Below are 17,599 nucleotides of genomic sequence, written 5' to 3' on the forward strand. Positions count from 1 at the left end.
ATCATATGGTCGTATGATAAATGTCGATAATTTGCCTTAATCAGACTGAAAACTGCATTAAACAATCTAGACTTTAGTGTTTGCCTAGCCAAACGTATGCGTTTAGTAATAGACTGCATGTAGCCTATAAATTCATCCCAGTCTGATAAAACATTAATCCAGGAAATCTGACAGAGCCCACTAAAATCTGAGATAACGGAGATAAGTGATTTAACAGTCGCTAAAGGACTGTTATACTGTTTATAATAATAACATACTACCTAATATGATAGGCTAGGTTGCTTCTCTGGTCGTAGAGATTGAATGTCTTCATAATTACTCAGAAAAATGACAGGGGATGCCATATACTGTTTTTGGCATACGAATATTGTACAGCAGTTTATTCTGACAGAGAATAGGTACTACTGGATGTCACCTCAAGGCACAAGCACTAGCACAGGTGCAGCAGATCAACAGCAGATCATCTAATTTGACAGCTGTGCTCTGAGGTAAAAAACGGTATCACCATTACCAGATTGACCACCCTCAGTAGGCCTGCACAATATTATTATTGGCGTATGAGAAGTTTCCAATGAGGGCGGCTTTATATTTTTTTATTTAGACAGCCCAGTAGTTCACCAATGATATTTGACCGTGTAAGGAATAAAAACGTTTAATTTTAGGCAAGAAAAGCAACTTTATTGACCCCCATGAATAGGTCTTAAACAGTGCTGGGGCAACTATCCCATTGCACTACAAACATTAGGGTATCAAAATGACAATCACTGAACAACAAGAGTGAAAATAATGTGTAAAAGAGTGGATTATCTGTGGTTTTCTTTAAGTTAAACAAGTGCACAGTGGAAAATAGGAAATGTTAACAGTTAAACACATACTGTTATAAAAACAGATTTTTGAAGGCACTTTCAGATGGACTGATATGTTCAACAGACACAACCATGTAATAACAAAGCCTTGTAAATGCTCTGAAAACACTATACCCCAACTATGAATTCATATTCCTTGTTCATCTTGACTAACAGTCAGATGACGGAGGAACCACTCACTTAATATGAACTCCCTCCCTCCTTTCTAATATTTGCATATACCTCCATGATGTACATCCACATCTCAGAGAAAGCTCTACCACATAGCACCAAGTAGGTCCGAGTAACAAGACAAGGGCTGAGTAATAAAAACAAACCAAGAGAAAAAAATATGGCTTTCCAAACTTGACCTCATTCAAACACAGGAGGTCAAAGTGACAGATGCCCTGACTAATAGAAAACGAACACCCACAAACTCTCTTTTTTTATTAACATAGACATTTAATAGAAGATATTATTTGTAACACAATTCATAGCTTTATTATTTTTTCTTTTCTTAAAAAATGATATGTTTTCTTTCTTTGAATTGTTTCATCGCAAAAAAAAGGTACTCATTGCACTGCTGGTCCAAATTGCCACATGATGCGGTTGACTGTCCCTGGGTTAAACCACCAGAAGAAGAAAGGCTATGGAGGCCACTCACACATTCACAACAATCTTCTTTGGAACCTGACTAAATGTTAGACATATCTATGGAACAAATACTGTTTTTTTTTCTTCTTTTTTTATAATTTCCACCCCCCAGAAGTTGAGGAGTAGAAATAAAATAAAAAAATGACAAAGTTAAAAACATCATTGTGCTCGATGATATAATATTTTTCTTAGCCGTGTTAACTGAGGCCATTTTACTTAGCCCATCATAAGTGAATTGATTGAGTAAATTAAATGTGTAGCCTCAGTTAAGACCCGTGCATGCTAGGTCCAGACAATCTACTCTATTGGATCTAATGCTAAATTAAATCACATGGAGCTATTAAAAGCACAGTTACTTTAGAGATTTGCATAAGTTGTGCATACATTATCCAAAAGACACAAACAAAACAATAAACAGTTAAGTCATGGCACGGCAATGCTTGTAAAAGTGACAAATAGAAAAAAGAACGGTGAAAACAAACAAAAAAATAACCCAAAGTTTAAAATAAACATCCTGATACATTTGTTCACTTTTTACCCCTATTTCATCTCTTAGAATTGCTTTGCCCAGAATGTTGCATGTCAAAAAAAGTAATACCTCATCATCATAGTTACACTCTTGAACAAAAATATATAATAAAACTGTGGCACGGGTCCAAAGCCCAAGCCGCTGATTTGTCTTTGCTTGCATGGCATCTGTGTGTGTGTGTTGTATGTGTGTTAGCAGACAAACAGTGGCGGTTCTCATTGGTCTTCCTCCCGGAGCTCCGAAGGCAGGAACTTGTACTGCTGCTGGCGGATCATGGCCAGCTTCTTCCTGGCCTCGTCCAGCTCACGCTCCTTCCTCAACATCTCCTCCTGAGCCGCAATAATCTAAAACACACACACACACACAACAGGCTCAGGGTCACATCGCTTATTTAGTCACAGTGCCTAAGTATGTGGTACCACCTAATACCACCTAATACTTAGGACCAATTAATATTATATAGGAAGATGATATTAATAACATACATAGAATAAATGAAATACATACAACAGTACTAATAATAGGCTATATGCTATTTAAATCGGTGACAATTGTGTAACATAGGTGATGTCACATAAACAGTGAGATGCACAGCCCAAAAAAGACTTCACTGTCCAATCATTGGCTCAGTAAGGCTCTTGAGCCCGCTCTGTTACATAATATTAACACATCCTCATAAAGAGGATGTCTTTATGAGGATGTGTTATTATTCATGAGGAGGCGCAGTTCTACTGGCAAATGCTACAACTGGCTACTTTCCAGCATATACAATGATTTATAAAACAAATATACAATATTTCTGTTAATAGTTTAATGAGTAATTACAATAATGCTGCGTACATTCATGTATGCATTTACACTTATAAGATACTATATTAGATATGTACCATGTACTATTTCATATGTTTAAAACACACTCTACTCACAACATACCGCTAGAGCCTAGACTGTTTAGAGTATTTAAACAAAAACGCGTTTCTATTTATTAAAATGTCAGGCTAGACTCTTCGTCATGAACAGGAACCTAATGCTATATCCAGACTAAGGAGATGCCAGTATGCTGTGACCAGGATTAGAATCAGAATCAGGTTCATTTGGCCAAGTGAGTTAGTACATATAAGGAATATGGTTCTGAACATTCCTTGTGTGTACTGTGACTGTATGAAGACTTGCTTCAAATTCTCTGGATCGAAGTCTAAGGCTTCCAGTGTATGATTTATGCCTACCTGAGCGATACCGCCCACCATCTTGCTCTTCACCATGACGGCCTGGTCATCCTGGGCATCGAAGGCGGCCTTCTGGGCGGCCTTCACCAGGTTGTCTGAGGCCCTCTTGACAGCGTTACCAGCAGCCTGCAGGAACAAACAGCACAACCGTTGCAACAACAGATCAGACACAAACAAAACCACAACCATTACAGCAACATTTCTCCAACACAAACAAAAATCACAAATTTCTCAGACAGACAAAATCACATCAGTTACAGCAACATTTCTCAAATGACTGAAAATGTAGGTCTGGTCTAGCAACTTCTTAATCGCAATTGTCCTCAGCTGATCTTCAATGGGCTTAGTGAGACTGGAGAGTACTCATTGCTTGCTCAGAGCCACCTCATCCGTAGTAATATGCCAGGACAAAGCTTTGTGGTTCAGACTTAAATTCTCCCTGATTTCACACAAAAATGTAGCCTTCTGAGTTATTTTGTCTGTTTGGAAAGGTTTGCAGCTGCTGCCAACACTGACGCAGAACACAAGCATGAGTAAGACATCCAACCCCCACACTTCCAACATCACATACTCCCACAATTCACTAATACTTACACAAACTCACACACATTCAATCACTAATACAAAGACACACTCACAGTCTCTCTCTCCCTCACACACACACACAGTCTCCTTCCTCCATCTCCTCCAGAGCCAGCACAGGAGCCGCCCCCTCCCCTGCTGGTAAGGATAACACCAGAATCTGTCTGAACTGCTTGTCAACCATAACACTCCTCCAGACTCCGAGGCCTAAGGATGGCTTTAAAAGGCAATGCTGGAGTGAAGTGAAGTAGCCCAGGCGCTCATTGTGAATCACTTGAAGCAAAACACACACACACACACACACACACAGAACACGTATGCGTTCCCGCACACTCATTTGGCAGCCCTGAGTGAGCGTTTTTTTCCCTTTTTTGTGTGCAGGGCCATTTAGAGGCCTTTGCGGTAGAGCAGTGGAGTTGAAGGGAAGACGAGGAGAGAAGACACCCTGCTGGTCAGGGCCTACTGCAGGCCTCCCCTTTGCTGCCGCGGCTGGCCGGGTCTCTCGCTGTCTCAACGGCTGATTTATGGTTCTTATTAGCATGCCAGAGTTAGCCTGGCCCTGACACGAGCCACAAGCCAAACTCAAGGCCAAGAGGCTTTTAAAAAAAACACACACAACAGAACAGCTGCGACTCAGGATATTTACATCCTTCATCTCAAGACCAGTAAGGCATCTCCTGTGATGTGATGTTAGCCTTCCCTTAACGTGTCTTGCCCAAAACAGCACCAAGTGTCATAAACAAAACATACTACTCTGTTCCGTCACTTGAAATGGAAGTGGTCGCTTTATTTATGTAACATTGTAATTATATAGCATCACACTGTACCTGATAATGGTCTGATATGGCTCCTCTCTAATTACAATACTTTGATGTGAGATTAGCTGTGCATTGTCAGGGTCCAGGAAGTGTGACTATTTAGGCCACCTGTGTCAGGCCATCGGACCACCTGCTGCTATTGCTTCAGACCACTCAGTCTCACTCACGCTTGCACACACACACACACACACAGTACACCATCTCAAATATTTCTTCTCATGTGAAGTACCATTTATGTGAACTCACTCTTGTATGGCACTACTAAGTAGACTTGTGTTGGCCATGTTGTTCACAGACTGCCTCAACTCTTGAGTCAGCGTCCTCCACCGTTTAGCAGTAATTAAAGATGCTAGTATGACTGTTAGGGGGAGGGGTACAATTTCCACTGACAACTCTGATATTTGGAAAGTGACTCAGGTGAGGGGGGAAACTCAATCTGGAGAAGTAGCCTTTGCCCAAGGAGCAGCTGTGTGTTAGGCTACACAGGGGAATAAGACTCGGGTGGTTAGTTAGGCCAGAGGAACACGAGACGTCCCTCAGGGCAGGGCAAAGCTGAGGGGAAGCGGCTATGGAGCTATGCAGCACGGTGGCATTCCCAAAAGTGCAACCGCTTTCAACTGCAATGTGTCTATGATATATTCTATTACAGAATGTAAGTCATGTTTCAGTGTTTATTAGGAATCCTAGAACCAATTAAAAACTCAAATGTGAAAACAAATAGGCAAGTTTAGTCTGTCTGAGGCACGGTTCTCCTTTGTGTTAAAAGAGAGAGAGAGAGAGAGAGAGAGAGAGAGAGAGAGAGAGAGAGAGAGAGAGAGAGAGAGAGAGAGAGAGAGAGAGAGAGATAGGGGGCAGGTCTAGAGGTGACAACAAGATGCTTTAGCTGAGAGATACCACATCTTGCCATGATGACTGCCTCCTGGCACACTTGCAAAACTCTCTCTCACCAATTCAAAGCCAGGGCTCAACCAGGGGGGACACTCTGGACACTAAAACCACTGCTGGCCAGGACAGAAGCCCGCTCTGCTCTATTATGCTAAACACAAGGGTCCCCATGGACAGAGGTCCAGCCTCAGCAAAGGGGTAAATTTAGCCAGGCTAAAGCCCAAGGTGACAGCTGGACACGGGTGAGCAGCCCTGTGTAACCAGAAACAGAGGCCTCCACCTATTTCTGGCCTTGGGTTCCATGCTCACCCCTGTAATTGTTGACCGGACAGAGAGGGACAGGCGAGCCGTAAAACAATAGAAAGAAGTTAACAGAAGGGAAGACCCACAAGAGATGCCTGACAGCCTGTGGAACTCAAACAAGGGTGCGATGTGATGGCTGTTTGGTCTCGTCTTTTGGAAGAAGAGAAAAACAGGAGGACTAAAAGAGGTGCTGCACTCAGCTGCCAACCCTATGGCTCCTAGTTCATAAACCATGATAATCCTGGAGTGTTAACGTTCTTACATAACATGGAGAGTAATGGATTTTGAGAGAGAAAGGCACAGAAATGTAGCAGGAACGGAGAGAAGTAGAGGGAGAGAGATGAGAGAGATAGAGAGATAGAGAGAGAGAGAGAGAAAGGAGGGGGGGAGAAAGAAGAGTACTCAACCAAGTAGAGAACCTAACAGAGGCTGGCAAAGTGAACACCAGAGACTGCCATGTTGGCAGGCAGAATGTTGAAAGTGTCCCTCACGTGTCCCCCTCATTCAACTGACCTGCAGCCTCTTCATGGTCTGGGAGTCCTGGTCAGCCTTGACCTTGCAGGCCACCAGGAGCTGGGCGGTGGAGGCGGCCACCTGCTTGGCCGAGGAGATGAGCTTCTCCTCGCTGGCGTGACCCTGCACCGCCGAGTTAGCCGCCTCGCACAGGTTGTTCGTTGCAGCAGCAACCATGCGCGCCTACGATGGCAAATACAGTCAGTATACAGTACATTTGATATGGCAACACTTCACTTAGATAGCCTGCCTAAAGACATTTTATAGATGGCTTGTTGAAATTCAAATTTAGTCTTGGTTGTTCAACATTTACTGAATATCACCTTAACCAAACCCATCCTCTTGAGTGTTTGTAATCTGAGAATCTGTAGATCTAAATCTAGGCTAATGGAGACCATCCAAGTACCATCCAAGTGTGGCTGTTTAGAGTACAGTATCCATACTGTAACACTGTTATTCATCAAATTTAGTGTATAAAGAAATGCTGCGGGTTTCTGTAAAACAGAATTCTCATCAAATGGGCCTCAAAATAGTTAATGAAAAAAAGAAAAGAATTGAGACACTCCTGTATGAAGCTAATTGGTTGTCCATTTTCATTCTTACTTTGTAAAAGTAAGAATGACACAAAGTAAGCAGTACGCTTAGCACTCTAGCACACTCCAACTCAGCCAGGAAAAGAGTAAAAGGCAGCTAACTCTATAGTTACAATGTCACCCTTTTTCTCCCCACAGACAGTACATCTGCTCAGTTATAAATAAACATCCAGCCTCTTTAATTATTGGTGTGGTCTCTCTCCCTCTCTCTCTCTTTCTTTTTCTTTCTTTCTTTCTTTCTTCCTCGCGGTTCATTACATACAGTAGGCTACACCACCTGCTGGGAGTGATTAACTATTATACTAACTGCTCAGCTAATTCATCTTAAAAAGTTGTGCTTTTATTTAGTGAAGGTTGAATCTTACAGCAGAAATGAGACCCTGGGACCATTGTCCATCGTCCACGGCATTGGCTTGGATGGCCCCAACCTGGACAGAGACAGAGAAAAGACGGAAGAGGAAGGTTAAGAAAAGTACTACGGGTCCGCATGCAACACTAAGACCTCTTATAATTTTTCCAACAAATCATGATCATGATACGAATATAACTTCTGACGTGTAAATATGAGAAATTATGCTTATGCTCAAGCAGCTATGGGTAATACTGTTGTGAAAAGACTAAATATAGATGCAAAGTAATTATTTTCACTTTTCCAAGAAATACAATTATAGTCACAGTAGCCGGTTGTTGTCCCAAACTAACCTTGCCCTGGGCCACCAATTCCCTCTGGGCGGCCGAGGCTGCCTTAACCAGTGCGCTGGTAGCCGCGGCAATGGATTTGGCCGCCTCCAGGATCTGCTCCTCAAAGTTCAGACTCTCATCTGCCTCCTGTGGAAGCAGAAGACGGGATCTGAGTGGGCGACATCACCACTTACAGTACAAGAGACGTGAGACTGAGCAAGACCGGGACAGAGACAGAGAGATGTGAGAGACAGAGAGATGTGAAAACAGAGAGATGTGAGCATGCTAGCATGCTGACCGATACATACATCCTCAATCGGAGGGTTACCTTCCGTCCATACCTTGCAAACTGCGTGATATAGATACAAGTGAGAAAGGGCAGTGTAGAGTAGATCATTATGTTATCACGTTAGAAGTTCTTAACAAGACATAGTGGTAGGTTATCCAAAAGTACTTCATCACATTGATTAAGTATAGATAGATCATCATCATCATCATCATGCTTTATAGAAAGGCCCAGAAATCAATCCCCTTTAAGCCATAACATCCATGCGGTGTTAGTCATGTTTTACACAATGCAGTGTGGTTCTAATTCTGAAGATAAAGGCCAAAAGGCCAACCTTTTGGGCCCAATTAGTATCTCTGCTGACTTTGTAAAGTCGTAAAACACATGCAATGTAAACTGTGGCCCACGGTCACTAAACACATGTGCAAGTGTGGTCTCTGTGTATACTCTGTACATACATGAATGTATGTGTGTGTTCATGTATCTGTGTGTGTGTGTTTATTTGTTTGTGAGTGAGTGGCTAAGCAGGGGTGGAGGTGTGAGCTATGATGAGCTCTCCTGACTTGGCAGGAAAAAACACACCCTCGTCCTCCCCATCTCCTCCTCCTCCTCCTCACCTTGGGTTTGGTCCGCGGCCTCAGCTGCTCCAGTTTCTTGGCGGCCGCCTCGATGGCCGCTGCTGCGCCCAGCAGCTCGTTCTCGGCGATGACGGTGGGGTCCTCGGGGTCCACCCATTCCGTGCCTGTGAGGGGAGCAAGGTTACCAGGGTCAGTGTTCATTAAGCAGTTACTGATCCCACTCACACCCAGGTCTGGGGTTAGAAATAACAGGGGTCCCGTTATTTCTTCAGATAGTTAACACAGAAGGGATGTGATTCTGTGACACATTGTGGCTTAAAATGACATTTGCTAATCAGTGAAGACTTATGGGAGATGTAGGATTTTCTGATGAGGATTTAACACACCGAGTTGGATTCAGTGTTATCTAAATGTCTGAATTGACATTTTAATTACTAAATGACTTTAGCAGCAGAACCTTCTGTTCACCTTCTGTCTGTTGGCTCCTCAGGTCCTCCTTATTCTGACTAGTGCAAACTAATCATTGTTTACTTCACTAATTCACTATTTACTAATCATTGCATACTTGCCATCTAGATTGTTACGAGAAGACAAATTAAAATTAACTAGATATAATGAGCACCTTTTGTGCCTGAACTGTAGCCCCATATGAAGGGATGCCCCCAACCCCTCCTTGCAATGTTAACAGAAACCTGACAGGGGCTTAACACAGGCTTGAATGGCCTGACCTATCAGTGGAATGGCCGATTCAGCGCCTTCCATTCCAGTCTAAGGAGAAATAGAGCGGAGGGGCTGTAACCACCTCTTACGATATATATCCATCACCTTGTCCTGACCAGCACACACACACACACACACACACACACACACACACACACACACAAACACAAACACACACACACACAAAAACACACACAGACACACACATAAACACATATAAGCACAGACACAAACATACAAAGAGACACACACACACATAGCATCTGTTAAATCAAGGTGTGACATTAGTGCCTTCAGGCCCAAGAGATAGGGGTTCACTTTTATTCTCGGAGGCGGTCTATGAACCCAGAATAAGTGAGTGTGTGTGTGTGTGTGTGTGCACGTGTAATTGAGGAGACTAGTTGGAAAAACTTGTGATAGAGGAAGGGGAGGTGGGTGGGTGGGTTTGGCCTGAGTGCTGATGATGGAGTCCGTCACCAGGACCTCCATAAAGCCAAGGCCAGCACTGTGCCACCCCCAATAGCTAATTGCAGCACCCATTTTCTTAGGCATTCACTTTTTAATAATAGCTGTCTAGTGTTACAGCTTGAAGATGGAAGAAAGGGGTCATATGGAACCTGATCCAGGGACAGAGGTAATTAGGTGGTGATTTGGGACCAATCAGGTGTTTAGAAGCAGGTGGGGTGGGTTGTTTTTGATGGTGACTGGTGGAGTTGGTAGTTTATGTACTCGGTGTGATTGGAGGTCAAAGGTTAAGATACCTTTCATGGCCTCGGCAGCCTGGATGAGTTCGGTCACAGAGCCGGCCACACGCTTGGAGTAGACGGCCAGCTGCTGCTTCAGGTCGTGGGTGGGCTTCTGGATGATCTGTGGAGGAGGAAGAGGAGGAGGAGGAGAGGTGGAGAATGAGAGGAGAGGAGAGGAGAGGAGGAGGAGGAGAGGAGAGGGTGGTGAAGAAGGAGGTGGAAGAGGAGAGGGAGAGGAGGAGGAGGAGAGGTGGAGAAGGAGGAAGAGAGGAGGAGGAGAGGAGGAGAAGGAGGTAGAGGAGGAGGAGGAGAAGGAGAGAAAGAGAGGGAGAGAAAAGGTGGGTTAGGATCTTTTGGGCCCTCTGATGAACCTGCTACGACCCTCTGGACTTTGCATCCTTTTATTCTGGTCTATAACGATATCAGGTGCTCCCCTACACACCAGATGAACTACAGTTTTAGAAACAGATATGAAAAGTGTTAACCACCATCCTACCTCTTCATTGCAACTTTCATTCCCAAGGCTAACATTAATATCTCATGGAGGATCGATTTCTAAATCCATGTCAGATGAGCCAACTCGTAATGAGAACTTCTGCCTATTAGCCAGGTCATTAAGATGAAATGCCAGAAAAAAAGATTTGCGTTCATGCACAACACACACACGTTTCGCACAGGAAGTTGTCCACCAAACCAAGCAGTGAAACATATATCTTACAGAGAGAGAGAGAGAGAGAGAGAGAGAGAGAGAGAGAGAGAGAGAGAGAGAGAGAGAGAGAGAGAGAGAGAGAGAGAGAGAGAGAGAGAGAGAGTGTCTCTATGCATGTTTGTGTGTGTGTGTGTGTGTGAGAGAGAGGGACGGAAAGAGTATGACAAACGCCCTCGGACTGTCCTCTACAGGGCTAGTGGGGTGTCCAGCCAAAAGCAGATGACAGGTGCGGCATTAACAGTGCTTGTCGTCTACCCATAATCCCGCTGGGCTGGGGCATGCCACAAGTGTGTTCAGATGAGTGGCTAAGAAAAGACCAGCGACGCATGAGCACAGTGTCACAAGCATCAGGGGAATGGCCAAGCAATGGCAGGGATGCACACACAAGTACACACACACGTATATGCATGCATGTGTCCGCACACACACACATCCATCCACACACATGAATGGGCACGCACAGCACAGCACGCACGCACATTTATGAGTATACATTCAAAGAAACACACACACAGTTGCAATGTTCATATCAGCATTAGTTTACGCAATTCCTTGAACTATGCTAGTACAAAATGTGCATTCAGTGATTTTCTGAGGTTAGGTTCTCCAACTGTTAGTCTAGTACTGTAAATGGCTGATGGAGGCTTCACAGACAGCTGTTCTGAAGACCTGAAGGCCTTGAGGATGTGTGTGGTGGGGGGTTTGGGGAATAGCTCCCTGGGGCTCAAACAGTGCAGCCACACAGTCGTGCAGGTCAATCATACCGTGTGTCTTACTCACCGGCTACCGGGGTGAATAAGGGACAACACAAAGCCAGGATAAGAGAGGGACAGACACAGAGACAGATATTCAGACAGACAGACAGACAGACAGACAGACAGATGGATAACAGTGAAAAGTGAGGAGAGAGTCAGGGTGCAGATTCAGAGATGGGGATGTGCTGTAGTAGATGACCGGACAATTGCCTCATAGATGACTCTCGCATATGATGACATCTTGGAAAGTTTTATTTTGAGAGTGATGTTGGTGATGTCTATGATGTCAGGAGGAGAGTCATCTCTCTGAAATTGACCTCTAAAACCAGGATTAAGGGGGTAGCTAAATTGTGCTTGAAGAAATATTACACTTCTATTATCAGGCATTACCACATTTTATTTGGTCTGTCACATCCATGCCAACATTCTTGGGAAAGTAGCTTATTTGCCATCTCCCCCAAAGTTAAATAAAATGGTACATACCCTTTTCGTCTCTGTGTGTGCAGTAACTCAGTCGGACACAACCCCTGTTAGCCTAGCTTAACATACCTCATTGATGTGGTTGGAACCCACTAGCCAATAGCTCCCTAAAGTGACAAAAGGGCTCCAACATTTCCCCGATATTCATGACTTGTATAGTTACAACATGTACAAATAGCAATGCAAAATGACAGCATGTCTACATAAGGTGTGAGCCATGTTTAAAACTGAGGGTGTGTCATGACAAACTATAAATCATCTCAAGCAAGACAGTTACTATGAAAATGACAACTTCATAAACTGGTGACTAACAGGTCAGGGGACCAGTGACCGGTGTGAGAGCGCTGGGTCACAGATGGGGCGAGCAACCTCTCAAGACCAGGGAAGGTGTCTTTCAAGATCAGGGAAGGTGTGTGTGTGTGTGTGTGTGTGTGTGCAGTGTGGGCTCACCTCAGAGTGACACATCTTTCTGTGGTTACCCTTTACAGAAGGATCTGACTGTGGCAGAAACTTAATACGACTGGCGTTCACCACCATGATGGTGCACTAGACAACTTTTGGGATACCACTGATAGATATGGTAACCAGACGACATTGCTGTAACATGTCTTAAACATCTGCTAACAACACCTCGGTTATGAGTTTCTATCTCAGGGAGGATATGCACTGGAGAATACTGTATGCCTCTCTCACCTGTATTAGAAGTCACTAACCCCTAACCCTGGATGAAAAAAACATCTCCTAAACCAATGACTTTCCACTGAGTTACTCAAGTGACTCAAAACTTGCCCCTTATCTAGGTTATTACTGAATACTGACATTAGCTTTCTTTTGTTTTACTCTGTGCAATACTGGCCACAACCTGAAGTGCTACAGAGCATCAATAAAACAAGTGATTTTCTGTTGTTACCAAAGTAGCCCTGATAAAGAAAGGCAAGAATCATGGGAGGACTTACCACCAGGACGTGCTCCAGCAGGCCCAGGTATCCGGTGGCACACTCCGATCCGAAGCGCAGGGCCCGCGCCTGCACCTCCTTACTGACTTCGGGGTGGTATGCCGCTTGCTGTGGGGCCACAATAAGGACACGTATTCAGAGGATGCCATGTTGGCTTCATTATCAGTGTGTTATTAACTCAAGTCACACATCTCAATTGTGTCTGGTAACTCATACTCGTTGATATGAAACAGGTAACTATCAAACAAAAAAACTTCTACCGTAATTTCCCAACTATTAGCCGTCGGTTTATACATCAACTTCGCATAATTTCTTCAGCTATGAGGTTAATACACGGGGGCAGTTAATATGGTTTTCTTTTTTTTAACTTGCATAACACACTGTCCTGCGGTTTATACACAATGCGGCTAATACACAGGAAATTACTGTATAGCAACAAAAACATATTTTCCCATTGTATATAAACGTTAGTGGTTTTAAATTTTCTGAAGCAGATAATCCAGACACAGACGTAAAGGGCCATTCACACCAAGAACGACAACTAAAAACGAAAACAGCAAAAAAGTATCGCTCTAGGTAATATGAATGACAACGTCTACACATAAATTATAATGATGATGACATGAAGAACGATATTGTCGGGAATAACTTTCAGAGCGATCCAATCAGCCAATCAGGTGTCCTTTCCTGTCTCACCTTGCAGGAGTTGAGCATGTCTGCCATGGCCCGCCTGCTCAGGTTAGCCGTGGCGATGATGTCCTCCTGACGACAGGAGTTCCCAGCAGCCACTGCTTTGGCAGTGGCCAGCGTAATGCCTTTGGTCATGCGGATGAACTCCTCTGGAGTGGTGGTCTTTGGAGGAGGATCGTGGCTCTTGAACACCTGGGGGAAGACACCAGCAGACCAGTGAGACGGCAGGGCTTTAAACAAGGGAACAGGTAATGCCAAACAAGTAGAAAAACATCATCTGTAATACAAAGTCCTTGTACACATATCTCCCTTTCCAGATGTATATTCATAAATCTTTGTACAACTTCAAACTTTCCTTGCACATTTTCTCACACTTAACCAAACTATCCAGTTGCAAAAAGCATTTTGCTTTTCTAAAATCATATCGCTCATATCGTGTTCTCTTTTCTCACTGCAAGCTAGTTAGGTCCCTGAGATGCTGGGAGCAGTGGTCCATCACAGCAGGCACTTGGCATATTACAAGTACCAACACCAACATAAAAACAAACACGAAAAACACCACAGGTCTATAATGTCAAGTCTACATCATATTCACATTGGCAATTAGAACAGGATTAAGCCATCGGGTGCCACTTACGGACAGCTCCTGCTTGATGTGCTCGATGGTGGCCTCCAACGCCCTGGTCCCCTTGGTGGCCTCGTCCTCCACCGCCTTCACCGTCTTCAGCAGCGAAGTCACATTGGTCACCATCACCTGCGCGACACCGGACAGACATGCTGATGAGTGACGGCCCTTTCCCCAAGTCACACCTTTACCTTACTGCCTTCACAGAGAGAGTGTGTGTGTGTGTGTGTGTGCATGTGCGTGAGTCTCAGAGCATCTCAAGAGGATTTTCATGGGGGTTTTGTTTGAGGTGATACTTAGAGAGAGGAAAGTACAGAGGGAGAGAGAGAGAGAGAGAGAGAAAGAAGAGAGAGGGAGGGAGGAAAACAAAGATGGACATGGAAATAGTTCAGGGAGGGGGCACAACAGGGAGGACACAAGAGGGGACGCTGAAGGACACATGCCCGGATCAGATTTCTCAACCTATGCTGGATGACTAAATATAGGATAGAGATATACAATGTAAAAACATAATGCCATCTCAGAGACAAAGATACAGGGGGAGAGAGAGAGAGAGAGAGAGAGAGACAAGGAGGGAGAGAGAGAGAGAGAGAGAGAAAGACAGGGAGAAAGAGAGACAGGGAGGGAAAAAAGAGAGAGACAGAAAGGGAGAGAGAGAGAGAGAGAGAGAGATTGTGAGAATCAGATAAAGGAGGTGAGCCAAAAAAAAAGGGCACTCTTGTACAAGAGGCAGTGGGGTGAGTGAGTGTGTGTGTAAGTGGAGAGAGGAACAAGGCACAAACAAAGACAATGTGATCCACACAAGAGACAAACCCTATTTGTTTAAATTCAAAGCATCCAAGATGTCAAACTACAATCAAAAGTAATGTGAGGATGCCATGGAGAGATTAAGCAGCTAGTGGTAATAGCATATTGCAGGTATGAAATGAGAGAGTGCAGACCTATTACACTATCAAACACTGATATTAAACCTGACATTCACATTAAACAGAAACAAACTTACAGGGAAATAATGACAGTAATGAAATCAATCAAGCTTCCTACAGAGTTCTAACGCACATAAAATAATTTTACTGTGCCCTCCTTAATCCAATAAAACATTATGCATGCTGACTAAATGCATTCCTATTCCTGAACACCCATTCCTACATGACTAACTGACATAAGTAACTTAACCCTTCCTTACAGACTAGTCAACATTTGTTGTTGTTGGTTAATCATTAATGGAAGAGCCAGGCTCTACAGTACAGTAACTACAGTCTGCCAAGGCAATCACTAGGAGCCAAATCGACATGTTATAAGTGAATGCACTGCAGTTGGAGACCCTAAGTAGGTGGCTGGTTAGTATCTTGCAGTCATAGCATTACTGTGGTAAGATCACGACAAACCAAATGCTTCTAATTACGACATCTGTTACAACATCAGAATGAACAAAGACCTCACAAATAGCTCTCATTTCTTGGATCGACACTCGTCTGTGTGGTTGAAAACACATTTATTTGAGCCACCAGAATGCAGGGCAGAGCATTAAAAAGAAATTCCATTCCATGACATTAAGTGCCAATCACAATAGAAATACCATTTCAAGCAAACTACTTTGTTTAGCCTTTAGCCTCCTCACCAGACGGAGAAGAGTTAGCTATATTTAGCCTGTCTAAAATATCATTGTTGTTTTTTTAAGTGGTACCACTGTTCAGCCGTGTTGCCATGAGAACATGGCAGAGAACCCTCATTTGGATTTGGCCATGGTGTAGCAGAGTCTTTCTGTGATATCTGTTCAACAGGTGGTGGTGTTGGTGGGACCGGAGCTACAGGGGTGATGAGTACCAGGGCACTAATCCACAACAGGGAGCTTGTGATCCCAACAGTGCAGGCTGCCAACTGCAGTCACCACTTATGGCTGTGTGGGGGTTTGTGAGCAGAGGTTTTGCATAAATGCTCTTCTTTGTTTTAAAAAACAGAAAAAGGGTAAAAACTACAGATCCTTTACTCAATATGTGTGTCTTTCTCCATCCTAATGCAGTTTAACCACCCATACTCCACAGAGCACAGAAAGTATACTTAGTAAATGAAACACAACAAAAACACATATGTCTTGAAGTTACAGTTGCAGGAAAACAGAGAGAGAGAGAGAGAAGGAGGGAGAAAAAAACAGACAGTGGAGTTCATTTCCAGACACGAACAGTACCCACATCCTGACCAACAGCAAACCCGCGGAAAGAAAAAAACGCCTTTTTATCCCGAGAGAGGAGGAAAGAAGAAGGGAGGAGGAAAAAGCCAAAGGAGGAGAGAGAGAACAACAAGAAAAGAAAGCACAACATTAAACATGGAACAGATAAAGACAGACTCATCATGCAGACCTGCTGCACAACTGTAATGAAAAAAGCAAATCTCAACCCAATGTCATTTCATTTCATGAATGCCACATGTTTGAGAAGTGGCAAATATTTGAATGGCTAACAGAATATGGCTTACAGTATAAGAAGGATTTAAAAAAAATACACAATAATAATACACAACTTAAACAAAGACAATATATTGTTTAAAATTCTGAGGCATTTTATGAAGGCATTACATCAAGCTGATGAAGTTCTATGAAAGCTCAAATCTCTAAGTACCCCTAGTACAGGCTTGCACAACATAGTATACTAATGTATTATGTGTACCGCTCTATAGTAACTAACTGTATAGTGCACTATGTAGTAAATGATTGGATGTTCTGAATGCAGGCTGAGACTAACACTGTGATGGTGGCGGTGTCCTACCTGTGTCTCTGGGTCTTCTGCGCCAAGGCTGGCGGCGCCCAGCTTGACCACGTCGGCCAGCTTGGTGATGGTGCCGACGGAGGACTGGGCGGCCTGGGCCAGCTTCTCCTGGCTGGCACCCGCCCCGGACACCAGCAACTTGGTGTCCTCCACCAGAGCTTTGGCCGTCTTCAGGATGTGCTCCCTGGAGGAGGAGCGAGGGAGGGGGGAGTGTGAGGAGGAACTCCGTTTTCATCAACGTTTGGAAATACATCTCATTTTCCGTTTATGGCCTTTTCCCTGTCTTTTTTAACCACGCAGCCAAAGATGACTGAGAAGTCCAACTGAACTGCCCCCCCTACAGTAGAGATGCGCGGATGGGCTATTATTTCAACCGTAACCGCATAGCAAAACTTATCATCCATCCGCACCAACGTTTTTTGACCAATTTTCAAAACCGCACCCGCCCGCCATCCACTGGTTGTTTTAATGTATATGGGTGATGCGTTTGATTGGTTCAACTGCCACCCGCCCGAATTTAATTAAAATATTATATTTCTTCACGCCATCCGCCCGATCCTGGGTTTAACCGCATGAGTCCGCTGGGCTGTAACCGCTAACCGCAAATTCTACCCTACTCTAGGTGTACAGCAAAGTGTGGTCCGGGGACCACTGGTGGTC

The 17,599-nt window shown here is 44.0% G+C and overlaps 2 protein-coding genes across 4 annotated transcripts in view; both read right to left on the reverse strand.

Moving 5' to 3' along the window:
* Positions 1 to 656: 656 nt before the first annotated feature.
* Positions 657 to 14,348, reverse strand: LOC125304180 (talin-1-like; the record flags this gene model as incomplete). The annotated part of the gene is made up of 11 exons (XM_048258248.1): positions 657 to 2,372; positions 3,255 to 3,380; positions 6,356 to 6,538; positions 7,314 to 7,376; positions 7,651 to 7,776; positions 8,533 to 8,657; positions 9,975 to 10,080; positions 11,449 to 11,451; positions 12,860 to 12,967; positions 13,556 to 13,741; positions 14,187 to 14,348. Coding segments are annotated over 11 exons (1,317 nt in total), but the record flags the coding sequence as incomplete, so codon positions are not given.
* Positions 14,349 to 14,939: 591 nt separating this feature from the next.
* The window catches only part of LOC125304405 (talin-1-like), a 70,262-nt gene continuing 67,602 nt past the window's right edge, over positions 14,940 to 17,599 (reverse strand). For 2 of the 3 annotated variants that reach the window (XM_048258646.1, XM_048258644.1), the window contains one exon: positions 16,454 to 17,123. In XM_048258646.1, the coding sequence (XP_048114603.1) occupies positions 16,823 to 17,123 (301 nt within the window). In that variant the 3' untranslated portion in view covers positions 16,454 to 16,822. Of the gene's footprint in view, positions 16,406 to 16,453; positions 17,124 to 17,599 lie in introns of those variants that run through there. The other variant, XM_048258645.1, reaches the window with a different exon arrangement.

This window comes from Alosa alosa, chromosome 12 (genome assembly GCF_017589495.1).
Source record: "Alosa alosa isolate M-15738 ecotype Scorff River chromosome 12, AALO_Geno_1.1, whole genome shotgun sequence".
Lineage (NCBI taxonomy): Eukaryota > Metazoa > Chordata > Actinopteri > Clupeiformes > Clupeidae > Alosa > Alosa alosa.